At 34.3% G+C, this 16,667-nt stretch overlaps 1 protein-coding gene across 1 annotated transcript; it reads left to right on the top strand.

Moving 5' to 3' along the window:
• Window positions 1-4,026: 4,026 nt before the first annotated feature.
• On the top strand, window positions 4,027-15,843 carry LOC110683482 (internal alternative NAD(P)H-ubiquinone oxidoreductase A1, mitochondrial-like). The gene is made up of 9 exons (XM_021859857.1): window positions 4,027-4,671; window positions 5,579-5,792; window positions 5,898-6,058; window positions 6,278-6,343; window positions 6,911-7,074; window positions 8,234-8,348; window positions 14,421-14,600; window positions 14,688-14,866; window positions 15,472-15,843. The coding sequence occupies exons 1-8, from the start codon at window positions 4,231-4,233 to the stop codon at window positions 14,838-14,840; spliced, it is 1,494 nt and encodes a 497-aa protein (XP_021715549.1). The 5' UTR covers window positions 4,027-4,230; the 3' UTR covers window positions 14,841-14,866; window positions 15,472-15,843.
• Window positions 15,844-16,667: the final 824 nt, after the last annotated feature.

Here is a 16,667-nt window from a genome sequence, read left to right as displayed (position 1 = left end):
AAAATTGAAAGATATTCAAAATCATTGTTGCAAACAAAATTTTATAGTAAGCCCTATTTTCTTAATGGTTTCTTTGTTAGCCTCTCTCATTAGCTACTTTGCAATTTTGCATGCATGCCATACATCCATCTTTTATTTATTTGATAATTTCATATAATGTACGTAATATTTGTTAATATAAATATATGTAATATCCCAATATATATAATTTATTCATTATAAGTAATAACTTGGAATTCATTTACAGAAAATATAATTTAGATTAAAGGTTGGCTAAAATATATGTAAAAATTAAAAAGATTAAATGTTAAAGGATGTTATGTACAGTAAAAGTTGTAGTTGATTATGCATTTAATAATTGATGAAATTAGTTATTGAAGTAAAATAGCTGAAAACTCTGATTGTTTATAGAGTAGGCGCCTTTAAATGCAATTATATGTCAAATTATTACTAGTAATTAATTTGTCAGATAAATTACTAGTAATATCTTTACTAATAAGCTAAAAGGGTATGATACATTTATACACAAAGTATGTGAAATTCTTATTAGTGTATGTGTTGATTGGTATTAGTAGAATTTGTTTTTACCTCTATTTTTGTATCTTTACTCCTTGTATATAACCCCAAGCAAAGGGTTATACATATCATTTTTCGTAAAATAAAATGATAAAAATTGCTAATTTTAGGTGTGAGCAAAGTTAGATACTTGTATAATAAATTAACAACAATTTTAGCAAGCTGAATTTCTTTTACAAGAGGAAGCAGTTTATCATTTCATCTCAATTTTATCTTTTGGCAAATTTATAGCAAGAGAAGCCATTGTAGCTTAGTTGACATATCATATAAGCTAATTACCGTAGTTGCTTTAATTTTCAAATTCCAACTCTTCATTTTTCTTATTAAATAATCTTTATAAATAGTACGAATAGCAAATTTTTTGAAGGACGAAATATCAAATAATGTAAGGGTCTGTTCTCATTGACTGAAGTCAGCTGAACTGAAATGAATATTTTATAAGAGAAGAAAATTAGGAGCTGAACTGCACTGAACTGAGCTGAGCTGAGCTGAACTGAAAATAAACGTATGAGAACAGACCCTAAATTTAGGTCTCTTCTTAATTTATAAATAATTAATATATATGCATGAGCTTAAACATTAGCTTCAAGAGAGATGAAATTAATTAGGGCTTATTAATTTAATTCCAAGATGTTGATCTATAATCTACATTATGATCACGAGAGTATAATTGAAGGTGCATTAAATGTATAGAAAAATTCAACATCCTAGTATATTCATCGCTAATTATACAATAATACCTTAATCATAGGCTATATTAGTAATATTACCCTATAAAAAAATCTCTATAGTGAGTATTTTTAAATATAAAAGTGAGATTAATATGATAATATTTGATGTATAAGAACAAACACCGCCACTTTGATTAAGCGGCCAGCTGAATTTAAGGGTGTGCTAAAAGTCAAGTTTGGTTCATATGCAAATGCAATATAATGCATCGTAACAAATTCACAGTTCCAATGTAGCATGTAGGAATTTTGTTCTAGACGTTCTGGTGTCTCAATTTGTTAGAGATATATGATATTGAAAAATATACATGTGATATATTTTTCATAGATATTATTAAAATAATACTCTTTCCATCCTTAAATTACATTTTAGTTTTCCTCTATTATGTGTGGAATAAATGCTAGAAACAAAAATGTTAGCATATTATATACTCTATTTTCTAATATTTCATATCTCTAACACAATTTTACATTATATTACATTAGATATGTCAAATTGTTTGGTTATGTCTACTTCGAGTTTTCGGGGACCTCTTAACTATTTAAGCTTTTATACAAGGTTTTTAGGTTATATGAAGTATTTGTCAACTTTCTTCAAAAAAAAAAAAAAGTATTTGTCAACACTAACTATGTGAAGTTGAAACTAACAAGTTAAATAATTTGTAGTATGTTAGTAAGCCTTATTTTTCTAAACATATGTTAGTTGAACTCGATAAGAAGATAAGGTTTCAATTAGTTGTTTGGTATAATTAATTGTTTGAGGAGTTGAGAATTTTCAAATAATTTTTATGACTATTTTTTTTTTTAAAAAAAAAGAAGGCAGAGATAGATTAAAATCATTAAGTAAGCTAGAGTTCTAAAGTCCTTAAATTGAAATACTTAAACTGATATATTCAAGGTAATATTTCAATTTAATTCCATTTTATTTAGGATGACAATTTGGGTTAACAGGTTAGATTCGGGTCAGATTTTAAGTTGATTTTGAGCTGTGCTTAGAAACTATCAAAAATAGTGTAAAACTTAATATTATTACAAAATATGAAATTTGGGTCAAATCGGGTCAAATTTGATTTTTTTTTTGAAACAAAATATAATAGGATATTTTAAGATTTCAAATGTTGTATATGAATTACTTCGTAATAATATAAGCAACCTGTACATAACATCTTTATAAAATGTTGTGTTTAAGAATAAACATTTAAATTAACTCTATGTTAATGTTGAATGAACAGATGAAGAAGGGATAGAAGCAAAACCAAGAATGTTGAGGACATTTTTCCTAAATGATTATGATAAGCCATCGGCCAACCGTATGCATGATCCGGGCAACCGCATGGGCGGTCACGGGGGTGGCCGACGACACTAATTAAACTTTTGATTCATTAATTTGATTCCTTTTCATCTTAATTATAATTAATTAATTAAGCCTGTTAATTTTGTTTTGTTTAATGTTTGCTTAATTAAGTATATGTACGTACGTATCTCGTGGACTAAATAATTGTAATCTAATAATTGTACATGCATGACGTGATGTACTAGTGAGCAGTACGTGACAGTGATGTTGCAGAGAATTTAACAAATTTTATTTACAAAATTACAAATAAAATATACACTGATCAAACTTAGCTTGCACTTGCAGCATGCATGGATTTTGGATTTGATCATGTATTACTACTATGTTACTCGTATAGTCTAATGTAATAAACAAGATGAAATGGATCCTTTGTTGTGTTATATATACAAGGAAATCAGTCCCTTCTATTTTCTACGTCGAGACCTTTCTGATCTCCATGATTTCGTTCCCTCTAGTTTTTCTTTGTTGTACTATATATTATATGTACAATGTAATAGAAAATTCGATGATTGTAATAAGAAATTCGATCCTAAATATATTACTTACATCTATAACTAATTATCAATTGGATAGTATGTGAATGAACCAAAATAATCCATGATCTTGGTGCTTTACCTAGATTCTTTAGACAATCTAAAAAAACCAAAATATCAAAATCACAATGCAAAATATAATCAAAACCACAAAAAAAAAAAAAAAAAAATGAAAAAAAAAATAATGATTAAAAAAAATCAACCCAATGAATGGCTAAGGCCAGCTGCTGGTACATCTAGATAGCCGCCACCACCTATTTCATCACCCGCTAAGTCATTCCATAATGTGGGGAAAATTTAGAAAATTCAATCTAAAATTCCATTTTTCTTAAATGTATTAATTTATATGATATGGGGAAGTATTCTATAATTATTAAGCCCTAGCTTTCTTAAGCTGTTACTTCTCTATTAGGGTGTGGGTTAGAGATGATATAAATGTACAAACTTATATAATTACGACGGATTATTGTCTTGTGATCGTAATTAGTGAAGAATAAAGTGATAATTTGCCATCCTTATGCACTTATAGGTTATGGCTCATTTAACCAGATAGACTTTTTAAGTTTTTTTATTAGAGGATAATTTGGAGATAAGCTATATTACAAATTGATGTAATTACAATAAATATTGATGTAATTACAATAAATATTGATGTTTGAGGCTAATAGTTAAGCCGTGCATTGTCTAATTTATTAGCATATACCGATACACGAGCTTATACAATATTGTTATTTTCTTGTCCTCTATCAATTAATCGAGTAACCCCTTATAACACCAATCCATATTTATTACATGGGGACATGGGGTGAGTGGGTGACCAACCATAAAAAATTCATTTATAAATTTCATTTTTTGACTGAATTTTATTAAACAATTTCAACCTGCTCTAAGAATATTCAAGGTTTACCAGGCATCTTCCTACTTTCATGGAAAATCACCATTCTTCCATTCCTTTCGCTCCAAGTTCTCAACAACTACATTAAAACCTGCATTTCATCTCTTAACAACAACATAATTTCTAAAAATAGAAACCAAAATCATGTCATCAATCTTAAGAAACATTCTAAAACCCTCAATTCTAAAATCAACAAAACCCCACTTCCCAATTTCATCATCTTCAACACTCTACACTTCCCTCTTCTCTTCTTCTTACTACTCAACCTCCACTACAAACGGGAAAATGTATGGTGGGCTTGAGCCCACTAAGCCCAATGAAAAGCCCAGATTGGTTGTATTGGGCTCTGGTTGGGCCGGGTGTAGGCTCATCAAGGAGATTGATACCAAGATATACGACATCGTTTGTGTGTCACCTAGGAATCATATGGTGTTTACTCCATTGTTAGCTTCAACTTGTGTTGGAACTCTTGAGTTTAGGTCGGTTGCTGAACCAATTGGGAGGATTCAACCTGCTATTTCTAGTGAACCGGGTTCTTATTACTTTCTTGCTAATTGTTCTTCTGTTGATGCCAAAGATCATGTGGTATGAATTCTATTTTTGTTCTTGTTTAATCTTAAGCATATGAAATTTTGGATTTTTTTTTTTGGTTTTGGATCATGGGTATTTATGTTAATTGTTAAGTGAAGTGAATGATTAATGATGTATATGTTGGCATGAGAAAAGTAGTCATAATATAGACGGGATTTGATCCGAGGTCTTGGTTAATGGGATAGTACCACCCTCCATGAGTGTAGCTAGTGTCCTATATGTTGTGAAAGTGTTAAATTGGAACGTTCATAGATTAGGAAATGTGAATACTTTTAGTTCTTAATTTTCTTATTTAGGGTTATGAGCATGTAGTTTCTTGATTTTTTTAGTAGTATGAAGTATCAATTGATGTAGGAGTATGAGATTGAGCTTTAATTGATAGAAATTGTTAAACCTTTTAGCTCTTGATTTCCCATTTACTATGCTAGTTTGGAATTTTGGATCATTTTATATTTCAATTTTCAAAAGTATGGACCATGGACTCTGTAATTATATGGAGTACAGTTTTTTTTTGAAAAATTGGGAACATTCTATTGGGTTGTTACCATTTTGTTAAACAAAATTTGAGATTGAAACAAGGAATCGAGGAGAGAATTTCTTCATTTGTGAGTATTTTTTTAGTGCTGTGGCTAAGTGTGTGAAAGTTGGAAATTTTATGATCATTGTTGAAACTGTAGTTAATTTAGATGATTTGGACGGTGAAATTTTAGTTGAATAGTAAGAGAATGAGATAGCTTGTCAATTACACGCATTTGTAGCTATGAACTTGTACATGCTTTGAATTGATTGCATATTGGCTTAGGTGCCTAATCAAGGTATTCTTGTTTATTCTATGCTGATATGATATTCTCAGCGGTCAGAAGAGCTTATTGTTGGTTAATTTGGGGTTGGTGTATGTTAGGTACATTGCGAGACTGTCACTGACGGGGCACAGGCATTGGAACCAAGGAAATTCAAAATTGCTTATGACAAATTGGTTGTTGCATCTGGGGCTGAAGCATCAACATTTGGAATCCAAGGGGTGCATGAGCATGCAATTTTTCTTCGTGAAGTTCATCATGCTCAGGAGATCCGTAGAAAATTACTCCTAAATCTGATGCTGTCTGATATACCTGGTATAGAATACAAAATTGTTAAATTTCTTTTCAGACTTATGTAAGCTGTTTTAAGCTCTTCATGGGATTTCTGACCTATTTGGCTGGTTATTCTTGTGCTTCTAGGTGTTCCCGAGGAGGAAAAAAAACGGCTCTTGCACTGCGTTGTTGTGGGTGGTGGTCCTACTGGTGTTGAGTTTAGTGGTGAGCTTAGTGATTTCATAATGAAGGATGTCCGTCAAAGATATGCACATGTCAAAGATTACATCCACGTCACCTTGATTGAGGTTTGAACTTTACATTTCTAATGAGTATTAATTTTAAAAATTTCTTGATTGTCATGGAGTGGCGTCTTATGTGTTTGGTTAAAGCTATAGTTTAAGCTAGATCTGTTCAAATTGCTGGTGGAAGGGTCTACTTATATCCTTTTAACAATCTTGCAATTTAACTTGATGTCATTCCATACATGATAATTACTGAGTAGCAGAATTGCTCTTTCTTTGCAGGCAAACGAAATTCTATCTTCCTTTGATGACCGCCTCAGACACTATGCTGCAAAACAGCTGACTAAGGTGAGAAATTATCTGATGAAATAATATTCAGGTCCTGCTCCAAGCCCAAGTGCTTGCTTCCTTTTGTACATATGTGTATGAAAGATGTTAATCATGTGTTCATGCTCAGAATACCAGTGGTTATATCAGCACATGCTTAGTTAAACCTAATTAACCCACCATCTGTTAGGTATTTTCATTAATTAATACTCTTGTACGCTCCGACAGAATTCCTGACCAAGCTCTTGTAAAATGGAGATAGCAATTGTGGAGGCACTAGTTAATGCTTAAACTGTTCACTTTGAATAAATTTGTTTCTATAATGCACCAAGACTATTTTCTGAACTTGGAGCAACAGTCTGTATAACTTTTGCATCTTGTTTTTTCTTGGTTGTCCCAAAAATATGATTATTAATGTTTACTTGTTAGGGCATATATTCCTGAATTTTACTGTCTCAACTTTATAGTTAGTAAATTAAGGGTTGAAAACAGAGTAATTCAGTATTTTATGCATAAGTGCTAGAGCATAGATGTTACTGAAGCAATTTTACTTTATCACTGTCTGGTTTTAATTGAATAATTTCTCAGTCAGGAGTTCGACTAGTCCGTGGAATCGTCAAAGATGTACAAGCTGATAAGATAATTCTTAGTGATGACACAGAGGTTCCATATGGTCTTTTAGTATGGTCTACAGGTGTTGGCCCTTCACCATTTGTCAAAAAACTTGAAGTAGAAAAATCGGCTGGTGGAAGGTCAGTCATATTCCTCTTGAAATTTCGTTTTATGTACCTCAAATACTTATTACAGGGTCTTTTGTATATTTTAGTGTTGCAGTTGAATGTATAAAGACCTAAGAAATTACTCTTCGATTGTCAAAGATGCCCAAGGCACAAGGGATGCCAAAAGCCATGAGCCAAGGATAAGGCATAAATTACCTCATACTTTCAGAACACTTGCATATGGCAATAGAAGGTAGCGTCCTCGTCTTAGGGGCATTTTTAGGAGAGGTAAGGCTTGACATGGCCAAAGTAGGGGACCAAACATGATCTTGAACGGGGATAAACGGATAAAGTCATGAGCTAACACATACATGATTAAGATGGCTTGGGGCACCAAATAGGCCTCCCACGGTCCCTTGTGAAGCATCTTGATGCTAACCTTGTCTGGTCCAAAAATGTTGTGCAAAGACTACATTAAGGCTATAATACACGAAATCAAACCATTTCCGGAGAATTTTGGGACCCAGTGTCATGTACTAAGTAATTGTAGGCCTTTAGGGGTGCAAACCAGAACCATAAAAGTTGTTTGGATCCATATTCGTCCGCTAGTCGGTCACATAAAAGCCTTTAGTGGCCTTGAGTCATAAATGGGAGGCGTATCCATACCAGCTATATTGATAGTAAAGAGGATAGTTCAGAACACTCAATTGGTCTCCCATGGTATCATGGGGTCCATAGGAAACACTTTTTCTTGTATCCTTTTTAGGTCCAAAAAGTCTATAATTCTGTATGATTGAAGGTTAATCCATGCTTTTTAGATCAAATTTGGGATTTTTTTTATCCAAAATTGAAGTGGATGTGGAGGGTGTCTTAATGTCTTGACTGTCTTCTGGGGTCATAAAAGTTGGTTTAGAACCTTAACATACCTAAGACTAGATATATAAAGTTCTCATAATAAATTTGATTCAATAATATGGGTGTTTTGGAAATTTGTTGTAGTAGTAATCAAATGCTATAAGAGATGGTTTCAATCCCCTAATAAACATCTCGGAATTCCTGTAAGGTGCTGGGAATTCATTAAGCTTTTGGTTGAGTTGGTCTTTTAAATGGTTTGAAATTTCATGTTGTTTAGTGTTAGATTTCATATTTTACTAATGCTTTAACTCAGTATTATATTTGTTTATTTTTACAGGATTGGTATCGATGAATGGCTACGTGTTCCCTCTGTTCAAGATACGTATGCAATTGGTGATTGTGCAGGCTTTCTTGAAAGCACAGGCAAACCAGTTCTTCCTGCTTTGGCGCAGGTAATGTACAAAAGTTAAATCTATGTGCGAAAAAGAAAACTTTTGTTTATCCTTTTTTTTTTTTACTATCTGGGTATCAAGAACTTTGAGAAGAGGAGTTATGCAATAGATAAGCTGAAGGATGATGATGGCTTATGCTGTATCTTAATTGCATATTGGTTTAGAAGTTCCATAGACTTAGCTTTATGTACCGTCAACAAATGATCATTTTTGCTTAATACTATGAGTATGATTAAATCGGCTACCTTTTTTTGCTGGAGCTGTTAATTCGGGTAAATGGGTCGGCTTTGGGTTGGGTAAGAGTGGGTCGGGTCAACTCAGGTCGGGTCGATTTGGATTAATTCCATAACCTATGCGGATCGAGTTTGGGTAGGGTCATGCTTAAGTCGGGTCACGTAGGGTCATACTTATTATCAGATTTGGGTCGGGTTAATAACAGGTCGGGTTACATTCGGGTCGGGTGAACGATAGGTCGAGTTTAATTCGAGTTTTCACGGGTTAAAACGGGTTAGGGTAATTCACGGGTTCGAGTCGGGTTCGGTTCAAGTCAATAATTTGCGGGTTAGAATCAGGTCAGGTCATTCTCGGGTTTAAGTCAGGTTCAATTCAGTCAATAATTTGCGAGTTATAATCAGGTTGGGTCATTTCCAAGTCGAGTCATTCTTGGATTCAAGTCGGGTTATGTTCAAGTCAATAATTCGCAGGTTACAATCAGGTTGGGTCATTTCCAAGTCAGGTCATATTCGGGTTCAACTAATTACATATAGATAATTATCATTTTTATCAAGCTATAATATATATGACAATATACTAGGGAACTATAGTGTATATAGGAAGATAATTATCTTCTTTGACCATACAACAAATATATACTATATTTAACTCTTAAATTTGAGGATGATGCTCCATTCTTTTGCTGCCTGGACCGACTTGGTCTCCCTAGACAAAATGCTTTGATCAACAATAATAAGGTGGTCTAAATTGCATTTAAGGTGATTTGAAATCGGGTCAGAAACAATTTTGATTGAAGTTAGGTCGGGTCAATAACAAGTCGTGTTAATTTTGTGTCGGGTTAGTAACAGATCGGGTTGAATTTTTTGGTCGGGTAAGTAATAGGTATGGGAAAATTCGTTCGGGTAATTAACAAGTCGGGTTGAATTTGGGTCAAGTCAATAACAGGTTGATTTCGGGTCTGGTTTGTAACAAATTGGGTTAAATTCGGGTCGGGTTAGGAACGGGTCGGGTTGAATTCAGTTCAGGTTGATAACAATTCAGGTTAAATTCGGGTTTTGACAGGTTAAAACGGGTTAGGGTCAATTTCGTGCAAGTTAATTAAATTGGCCGTTGTAAACCAGTAAATCGGTGCAAGTTGTAAATCGGTAAATTGGCTGTTTAATAGCAAATTAGATGGTTCCACACACCCAATAGGACTCCTGTAGGGTATTAAGGACCATGGTAAACATTTCGCCAATTTATATTTTCGGGCAAAAAAAAGTCAAAAAATTCTAAAATTGAAGGCTAATATCCACGCTTTATGAGAAAATTTTGAGGTTTCGGGGTCCGGTGTCGAAAAGTCTTGAAATTCTATGGGATACATCTCGGGGTCATAAAATGTCATTTGGAACCATATATGATCATTATTTGTTGTCATAAATGTTCGTGGTAGGCTTGAATTAATTAAAACGGTGCAAGTTGTAAACCGGTAAATTTGTCGTTTAAAGGCAAATTGGATGGTTCCACCCACCCAATTGGACTCCCGGAGGGTATTAGGGACCATGGTAAACATTTCGGCAATTTTTATTTTCGGGCGAAAAAAGTTAAAAAATTCCAAAATTGAAGGCTAATATCCACGTTTTTTGAAAATTTTGGAGGTTTCGAGGACCAATGTAGAAAAATCTTGATATTTTAGGGCATACATCTCGGGGTCATATAATGCTGTTTGGAACCATATATGATCATTATATGTTGTTAACAATGTTCGTAGTAAGCTTGAGTTAATGAAATCCGTGCAAGTTGTTAACTGGTAAATTGGCCGTTTAAAGGCAAATTGGATGGTTCGCGTATTAGGGACCATGGTAAATATTTCGGTAATTTTTTATTTCAAGGCGAAAAAAGTCAAAAAATTCCAAAATTGAAGACTTAATATCCACGCTTTTTGAGAAATTTTGGAGGTTTTAGGGCCCGGTGTCAAAAAGTCCTGAAATTCTAGGGGATACATCTCGGGGTCATATAATGCTGTTTGGAACTATATATGATCATTATTTGTTGGCATAAATGTTCATGGTAGGTTTGAGTTAATGAAATCGGTACAAGTTGTAAACCGGTAAATTGGTCGTTTAAAGGCAAATTGGATAGTTCCACCCACGCAACGGGACTCCTGGACGGTATTAGGGATTATGGGAAACATTTTGGCAATTTTTATTTCCGGGCGAAAAAAGTAAAAAATTTCAAAATTGAAAGCTAATATCCACGTTTTTTGAAAATTTTTAGAGGATTTAGGGCCCGATGTCGCAAAGTCTTGATATTTTATGGAATACATCTCGGGGTCATATAATGCCATTTGAAACCATAAATGACTATTATATGTTGTCATAAATGTTTGTGGTAGACTTGAGTTAATGAAATTAGTGCAATTTGTAGACCGGTAAATTGGCCGTTTAAAGGAAAATTGGATGGTTCCTCTAACCCAATTGGACACCCGAAGGGTATTAGGGACCATGGTAAACATTTCAGCAAATTTTATTTCCGGGCGAAAAAAATGTCAAAAAAAATTCCAAAATTGAAGACTAATATCCATGTTTTTTGAGAAATTTTGGAGGTTTCGGCCCGGTGTTGAAAAGTCTTGAAATTTTAAAGGATACATCTCGGGGTCATATAATGCTGTTTGCAACTATATATGATCGTTATTTGTTGTCATAAATGTTCGTGGTAGGATTAAGTTAATAAAATCGGTGCAAGTTGTAAACCGGAAAATTGGTTGTTTAAATGCAAATTGGATTGTTCCACCCACGCATTGGGACTCCCAGACGGTCTTAAGGATCATGGTAAACATTTCGGCAATTTTTATTTCCGGGCGAAAAAAAGTCAAAAATTTCAAAATTAAAGGCTAATTATCCACGATTTTTGAGAGATTTGGAGGATTCGGGTCTGTGTCGAAAAGTCTTCAAATTCTAGGGGATACATCTCGGGGTCATATAATGCCGTTTGGAACCATTTATGATCATTATTTGTTGTCATAAATGTTCGTGGTAGACTTGAGTTAATGAAATTAGTGCAAGTTGTAAATCGGTAAATTGGTCGTTTAAAGGCAAATTGGATTGTTCCACCCACCCAATGGGACTCCCGGACGGTATTAGGGATCATGGGAAACTTTTTGGCAATTTTTATTTTCGGGCGAAAAAAAGTCAAAAATTTAAAAATTGAAGGGTAATATTCACGCTTTTTGAGAAATATTGGAGGTTTCGTGGCACAGTGTCGAAATGTCTTGAGATTTTATGAAATACATCTTGGATCATATAATGACGTTTGGAACCATATATGATCATTATATGTTGTCATAAATGTTCATGGTAGGCTTGATTTAATGAAATCGGTGCAAGTTATAAACTAGTAAATAGGTCGTTTAAAGGCAAATTGGATGGTTCAACCCAACCAATTGGACTCTAGGAGGGTATTAGAGACCATGGTAAACATTTCGGCAATTTTTATTTTCAGGCGAAAAAAGTCAAAATATTCCAAAATTGAAGACTAATATCCACGTTTTTTGAGAAATTTTGAAGGTTTCGGGGGCCTGGTGTTAAAAAGTCTTGAAATTGTAGGGGATACATCTCGGGGCCTTATAATGCCGTTTGGAACCATATATGATCATTATTTGTTGTCATAAATGTTCGTGGAAGGCTTGAGTTGATGAAATCGTTGCAAGTTGTAAACCGGTAAATTGGTCGTTTAGAGGCAAATTGGATGGTTCTACCTTTGCAATGGGAGTATGGGATTCCTGAACGGTGTTAGGGATCATGGGAAACATTTCGGCAATTTTTATTTCTGGGCGAAAAAAGTAAAATATTTCAAAATTGAAGGCTAATAACCACGCCTTTTGAGAAAATTTGAAGGTTTTGGGTAAAGCTGTCAATTCGGGTAAACGGGTCGGTAAGAGTGGGTCGGGTCAACTCGGGTCAGGTCAATTCAGATTAATTCCATAATCTATGCAGGTCGGGTTTGGGTTGGGTCATGCTTCAGTCGGTTCATACTTCTTATCGGGTTTGGGTTGGGTTTGGATCGGGTTAATAACAGGTGGAGTTACATTCGCGTTGGGTGAACAATAGGTCGGAACAATAGGTCGGGTTCGAGTAAGGTTCCGTTCAAGTAAAAAATTGTTGGTTATAATCAGGTCGGGTCATTCTCGGGTTTGAGTTTGGTTCGGTTCAAGTCAATAATTTGCGGGTTATAATCAGGTTTGGTCATTTTCAAGTCGGGTCATTCTCGGGTTTAAGTCTGGTTCGGTTCTAGTCAATAATTTGCGGGTTATAATCAGGTTGGGTCATTTCCAAGTCGTGTCATTCTCGGATTCAAGTCGGGTTATGTTCAAGTCAATAACTTGCAGGTTACAATTAGGTCGGGTCATTTCCAAGTCAGGTCATATTCGGGTTTAACTAACTATAAATAAATAATTATCATTTTATCAAGCTAATTATTTCTTTTGACTATAATATATATGACAATATACTAGGAAACTATAGTCTATAATTTAGGAAGATAATTATCTCCTTTGACCATACAACAAATATATACTATATTTAACTCTTAAATTTGAGGATGATGCTCCTTTTTTTTGGCTGGCCTGGACCGACTTGGTCTCCCTAAACAAAATGCTTTGATTAACTATAATAAGGTGGTTTAAATTGCATTCAAGGTGATTTGAAATCGGGTCAGGAATAATTTGGGTTGAATTTAGGTCGGATCAATAACAAGTCGTGTTAATTTTGAGTCGGGTTAGTAACAGATCGAGTTGAATTTTTGGGTCGGGTTAGTAATAGGTCTGGTAAAATTTGGGTTGGGTCAATAACAAGTCGGGTTGAATTTGGGTAAGGTCAATAACAAGTCGGGTTAATTTTGGGTCGGGTTTATAGCAAGTTGGGTTAAATTTGGTCGGGTTAGGAACGGGTCATGTTGAATTCAGGTCAGGTTAGTAACAAGTCGGGTTTTGACGGGTTAAAACGGGTTTGGTTCAATTTCGGTTCAAGTCAGGTTCGGTTCAAGTCAATAATTTACGGGTTACATTCGGGTCGGGTCATCTCCAGGTCAGTTCATATTCAGGTTCGGGTCTCACATACTCGGGCCAACTCGGGTCGGTTGGTTTGAGGTCGGGTTTGGGTCACCATTTTTTCGGGTTCAGATGGGTCGGTTAATAATCGGTTTTAAGTCGGTATTTCGAGTCAGGTGACAGCTCTATTTTTGTCTGCTTAGTCCAGATTGAAATGCCGAGTGTCCATGCCTTAAATGCCGAGTGTCCATGCCTTCTCAATATTATGAGCATCTTATGCAGGCAGATAATGTGAATCGAGAGTCTACACCATGCTGCTCTACAAATCACTAGACCATATTCGTAGGCAACCTAAGAAACAGTGAGGCTTCACATTTCAAACTGTAGCTTGTGTCATCTCATGAATCTTTATGTTTGAACTTGTGAATCAGAACCAAATTTATCACAAGTCATCTATAATGATGATTAAATTTCATATCTAATATAAGAAATGGTTTCTTTGTTCCAAATAATTAATCGATTCCATGTGTAATGCTCCTCCACTCTTCAAGTAGTAGATTTTTATAATTTATTACTTCGTATGTTTTTAAAAATCCATTACCAAGTAGTAGATTTTAATAATTTATCATCAAGTAGTAGATTTTTTTTTTACCAAGTAGAAGTATTGCATCTTGAAGTCAAAACTGTTTTTTTTGCTTTGTTTCTGTAGCTTGACTTGATCTGAAGAAGGATTGTTTATCCAGCTTTCTCCTTCAGCTTCTGGTCATGATGTTTTGCCTTATAAAGTATGTGATGGTAACTTGTTGCAACAGGTAGCCGAGCGACAAGGGAAATATTTAGCTAAGTTTTTGAACAGGATTGGAAAAGCTGGTGGAGGTCATGCAAATAATGCTGAAAATGTTGATATGGGGGATCCTTTTGTATACAGACATCTAGGGTCAATGGCAACTATCGGTAGATACAAGGCACTTGTGGACCTTAGGCAGAGCAAGGTGATACTATTGATGTATATTAAAAAAAAAAGGGTTTTTTTTATGAGCTACAAACACATTATTCACATATTAGCTCATTTTCTACAGGAGGCAAAGGGCTTGTCATTGAAAGGTTTCCCTAGTTGGTTTATCTGGCGATCTGCATATCTTACTCGTGTTATTAGTTGGAGGAATCGGCTCTATGTTGCCATTAACTGGTTGACTACTATTCTTTTTGGCCGTGATATAAGCCGAATATAGACACTGCCATAGCAAAGCCTACCACTGTAAGAGCCTCTCTTTTTATTTTATTTTATTTTCTTATATTTTTGCTAACTGTTAGCAGCTGATACATGCTAGGAGTCTAGGACTAACCTCGTCGATTACAGCGAGCATAACCTAGATCTTATGTTTTTCTTTTAGTTTGAGGTGTGGAGGTGAAGAAGGGGGAGGGAGAAAGAGGGGGGGGGGGGGGGGGGTTGGGGCGGATGCTCTGAATTGCTGGCCTTTGTGACCGAATATGCCTTGATGCCTTTCTTTGCCACATATTTCATAAAGCTTATTCTGCGTACATTCACATAATGCAACTTCATCACATACATATTTACATGTCTGGATTATCAGGTTTGTTTGATATGCTCTTAGTCTGAGTTATTGGAGATTATAAATGCAAAATTCATTAAAAATGATAAAAAGTTGTGAACATTCCTTAATCATGAGAGGTTGAGATAGCATGACTAGTAGTCTAGTACTAGTTTCGGACATTGGAAGTCATATTGAACAACTCTTGGATATTATATTATTACAGCTCTTAAATTGCAATGCATTTGTCTCTTGATGTTGTGAGCTGCATTTTTGTCTAATTTCTATTACCAATGTGTATTGATCTCAGGACCATCCTCCTGCTCGCGGGTTTCAGGAGTCTGCAGGAAATACAGCATCGCAAGACCAAAGATATACTTACTGAAAATTACTACCACTCTCTTCTTTTGTAGTATCTGTTATTTTTCAGCAGTCCATTTATAGACTGACAAATGACAGTAATGAAAATGAAACTGAGGAAGGATAGAGATGCTATTATATGTATCAATGTATGCAAATGATTCTTAGTATAATTGTAAATTTCTTATCATTTTTCCTATTCTTTGGAAACTGCTGCCTGATTTCGTAGAATGTTTTTTTTTTTCCAATCAAACTGGAAAGCTGAACTTTGTCCCGCTGAAAGTTTCAAGCATAAATTAGCAGCCTTAGTTTGTTTTTCAAAGTTTTACTTTAGTGTTCAGTGCAGCAAGAATTTTTTAACTTAAATGTTGCAAAATTTAATGATTGAATGTATCTGCTTCACCTTTGTTTTAAGCAAAAAAACAAAGTACCAAGCCTTAAAGAGTATAGTCAATGGTTAACCATAATCATTTTTTTTTGTGTGTTTAGAGAGCCACAAGGACGGATGATGAGAATTGATTCCAAAATCACTTAGAATCGGGAGGAAATTCTAACCACTTGAGCTATCCTTCACTTTTTTGGTTTAACCATAATTATTATGGTTATTATTTCTCTTTTTTCCACCTCATTTGTAACCATTTTATAATCCATGTATTTCAATGGTTGTTCAATGGCTTTATATTATAAATGTATCTTGACCATTAATGCGTGTGAACTCCTTACATTGGCACGTGACTCACGTCACCAGCTATTAAAATATTAAATGGGTAGAGAATCTTGCAAAAGTGGAAAGTACATTTTATTCAATATACATGTTACAATAACCGGTGATAATTTTTAACACTCCTTTTTCTCTCTTTATAATTGTTTATAATATTTTTACACTCTCTCCTTATAACCCTCCAAAATGGTTAATGGCCGAGTATACTAAAGGTTACATATAATAAGGAGATAATAAAAGATAAATGAAATAAAACACTAATTACAACAATCTATGTGTCATTTTTATCATGTATTCTCTTAAATTAATACAATTAATAAGTAGGTTATTAAATATTTAGTTGTTTTCATTTTTATATTGAGATGAAAGTATTACTCTTTCTCTTCTTTACAATTGTAACATTTTAACTTTTAATGGTCAATTTT

Source organism: Chenopodium quinoa, unplaced genomic scaffold, assembly GCF_001683475.1.
Source record: "Chenopodium quinoa cultivar QQ74 unplaced genomic scaffold, ASM168347v1, whole genome shotgun sequence".
In the NCBI taxonomy this organism is placed as follows: domain Eukaryota; kingdom Viridiplantae; phylum Streptophyta; class Magnoliopsida; order Caryophyllales; family Amaranthaceae; genus Chenopodium; species Chenopodium quinoa.
This window is presented reverse-complemented; position numbering and strand designations above follow the sequence as displayed.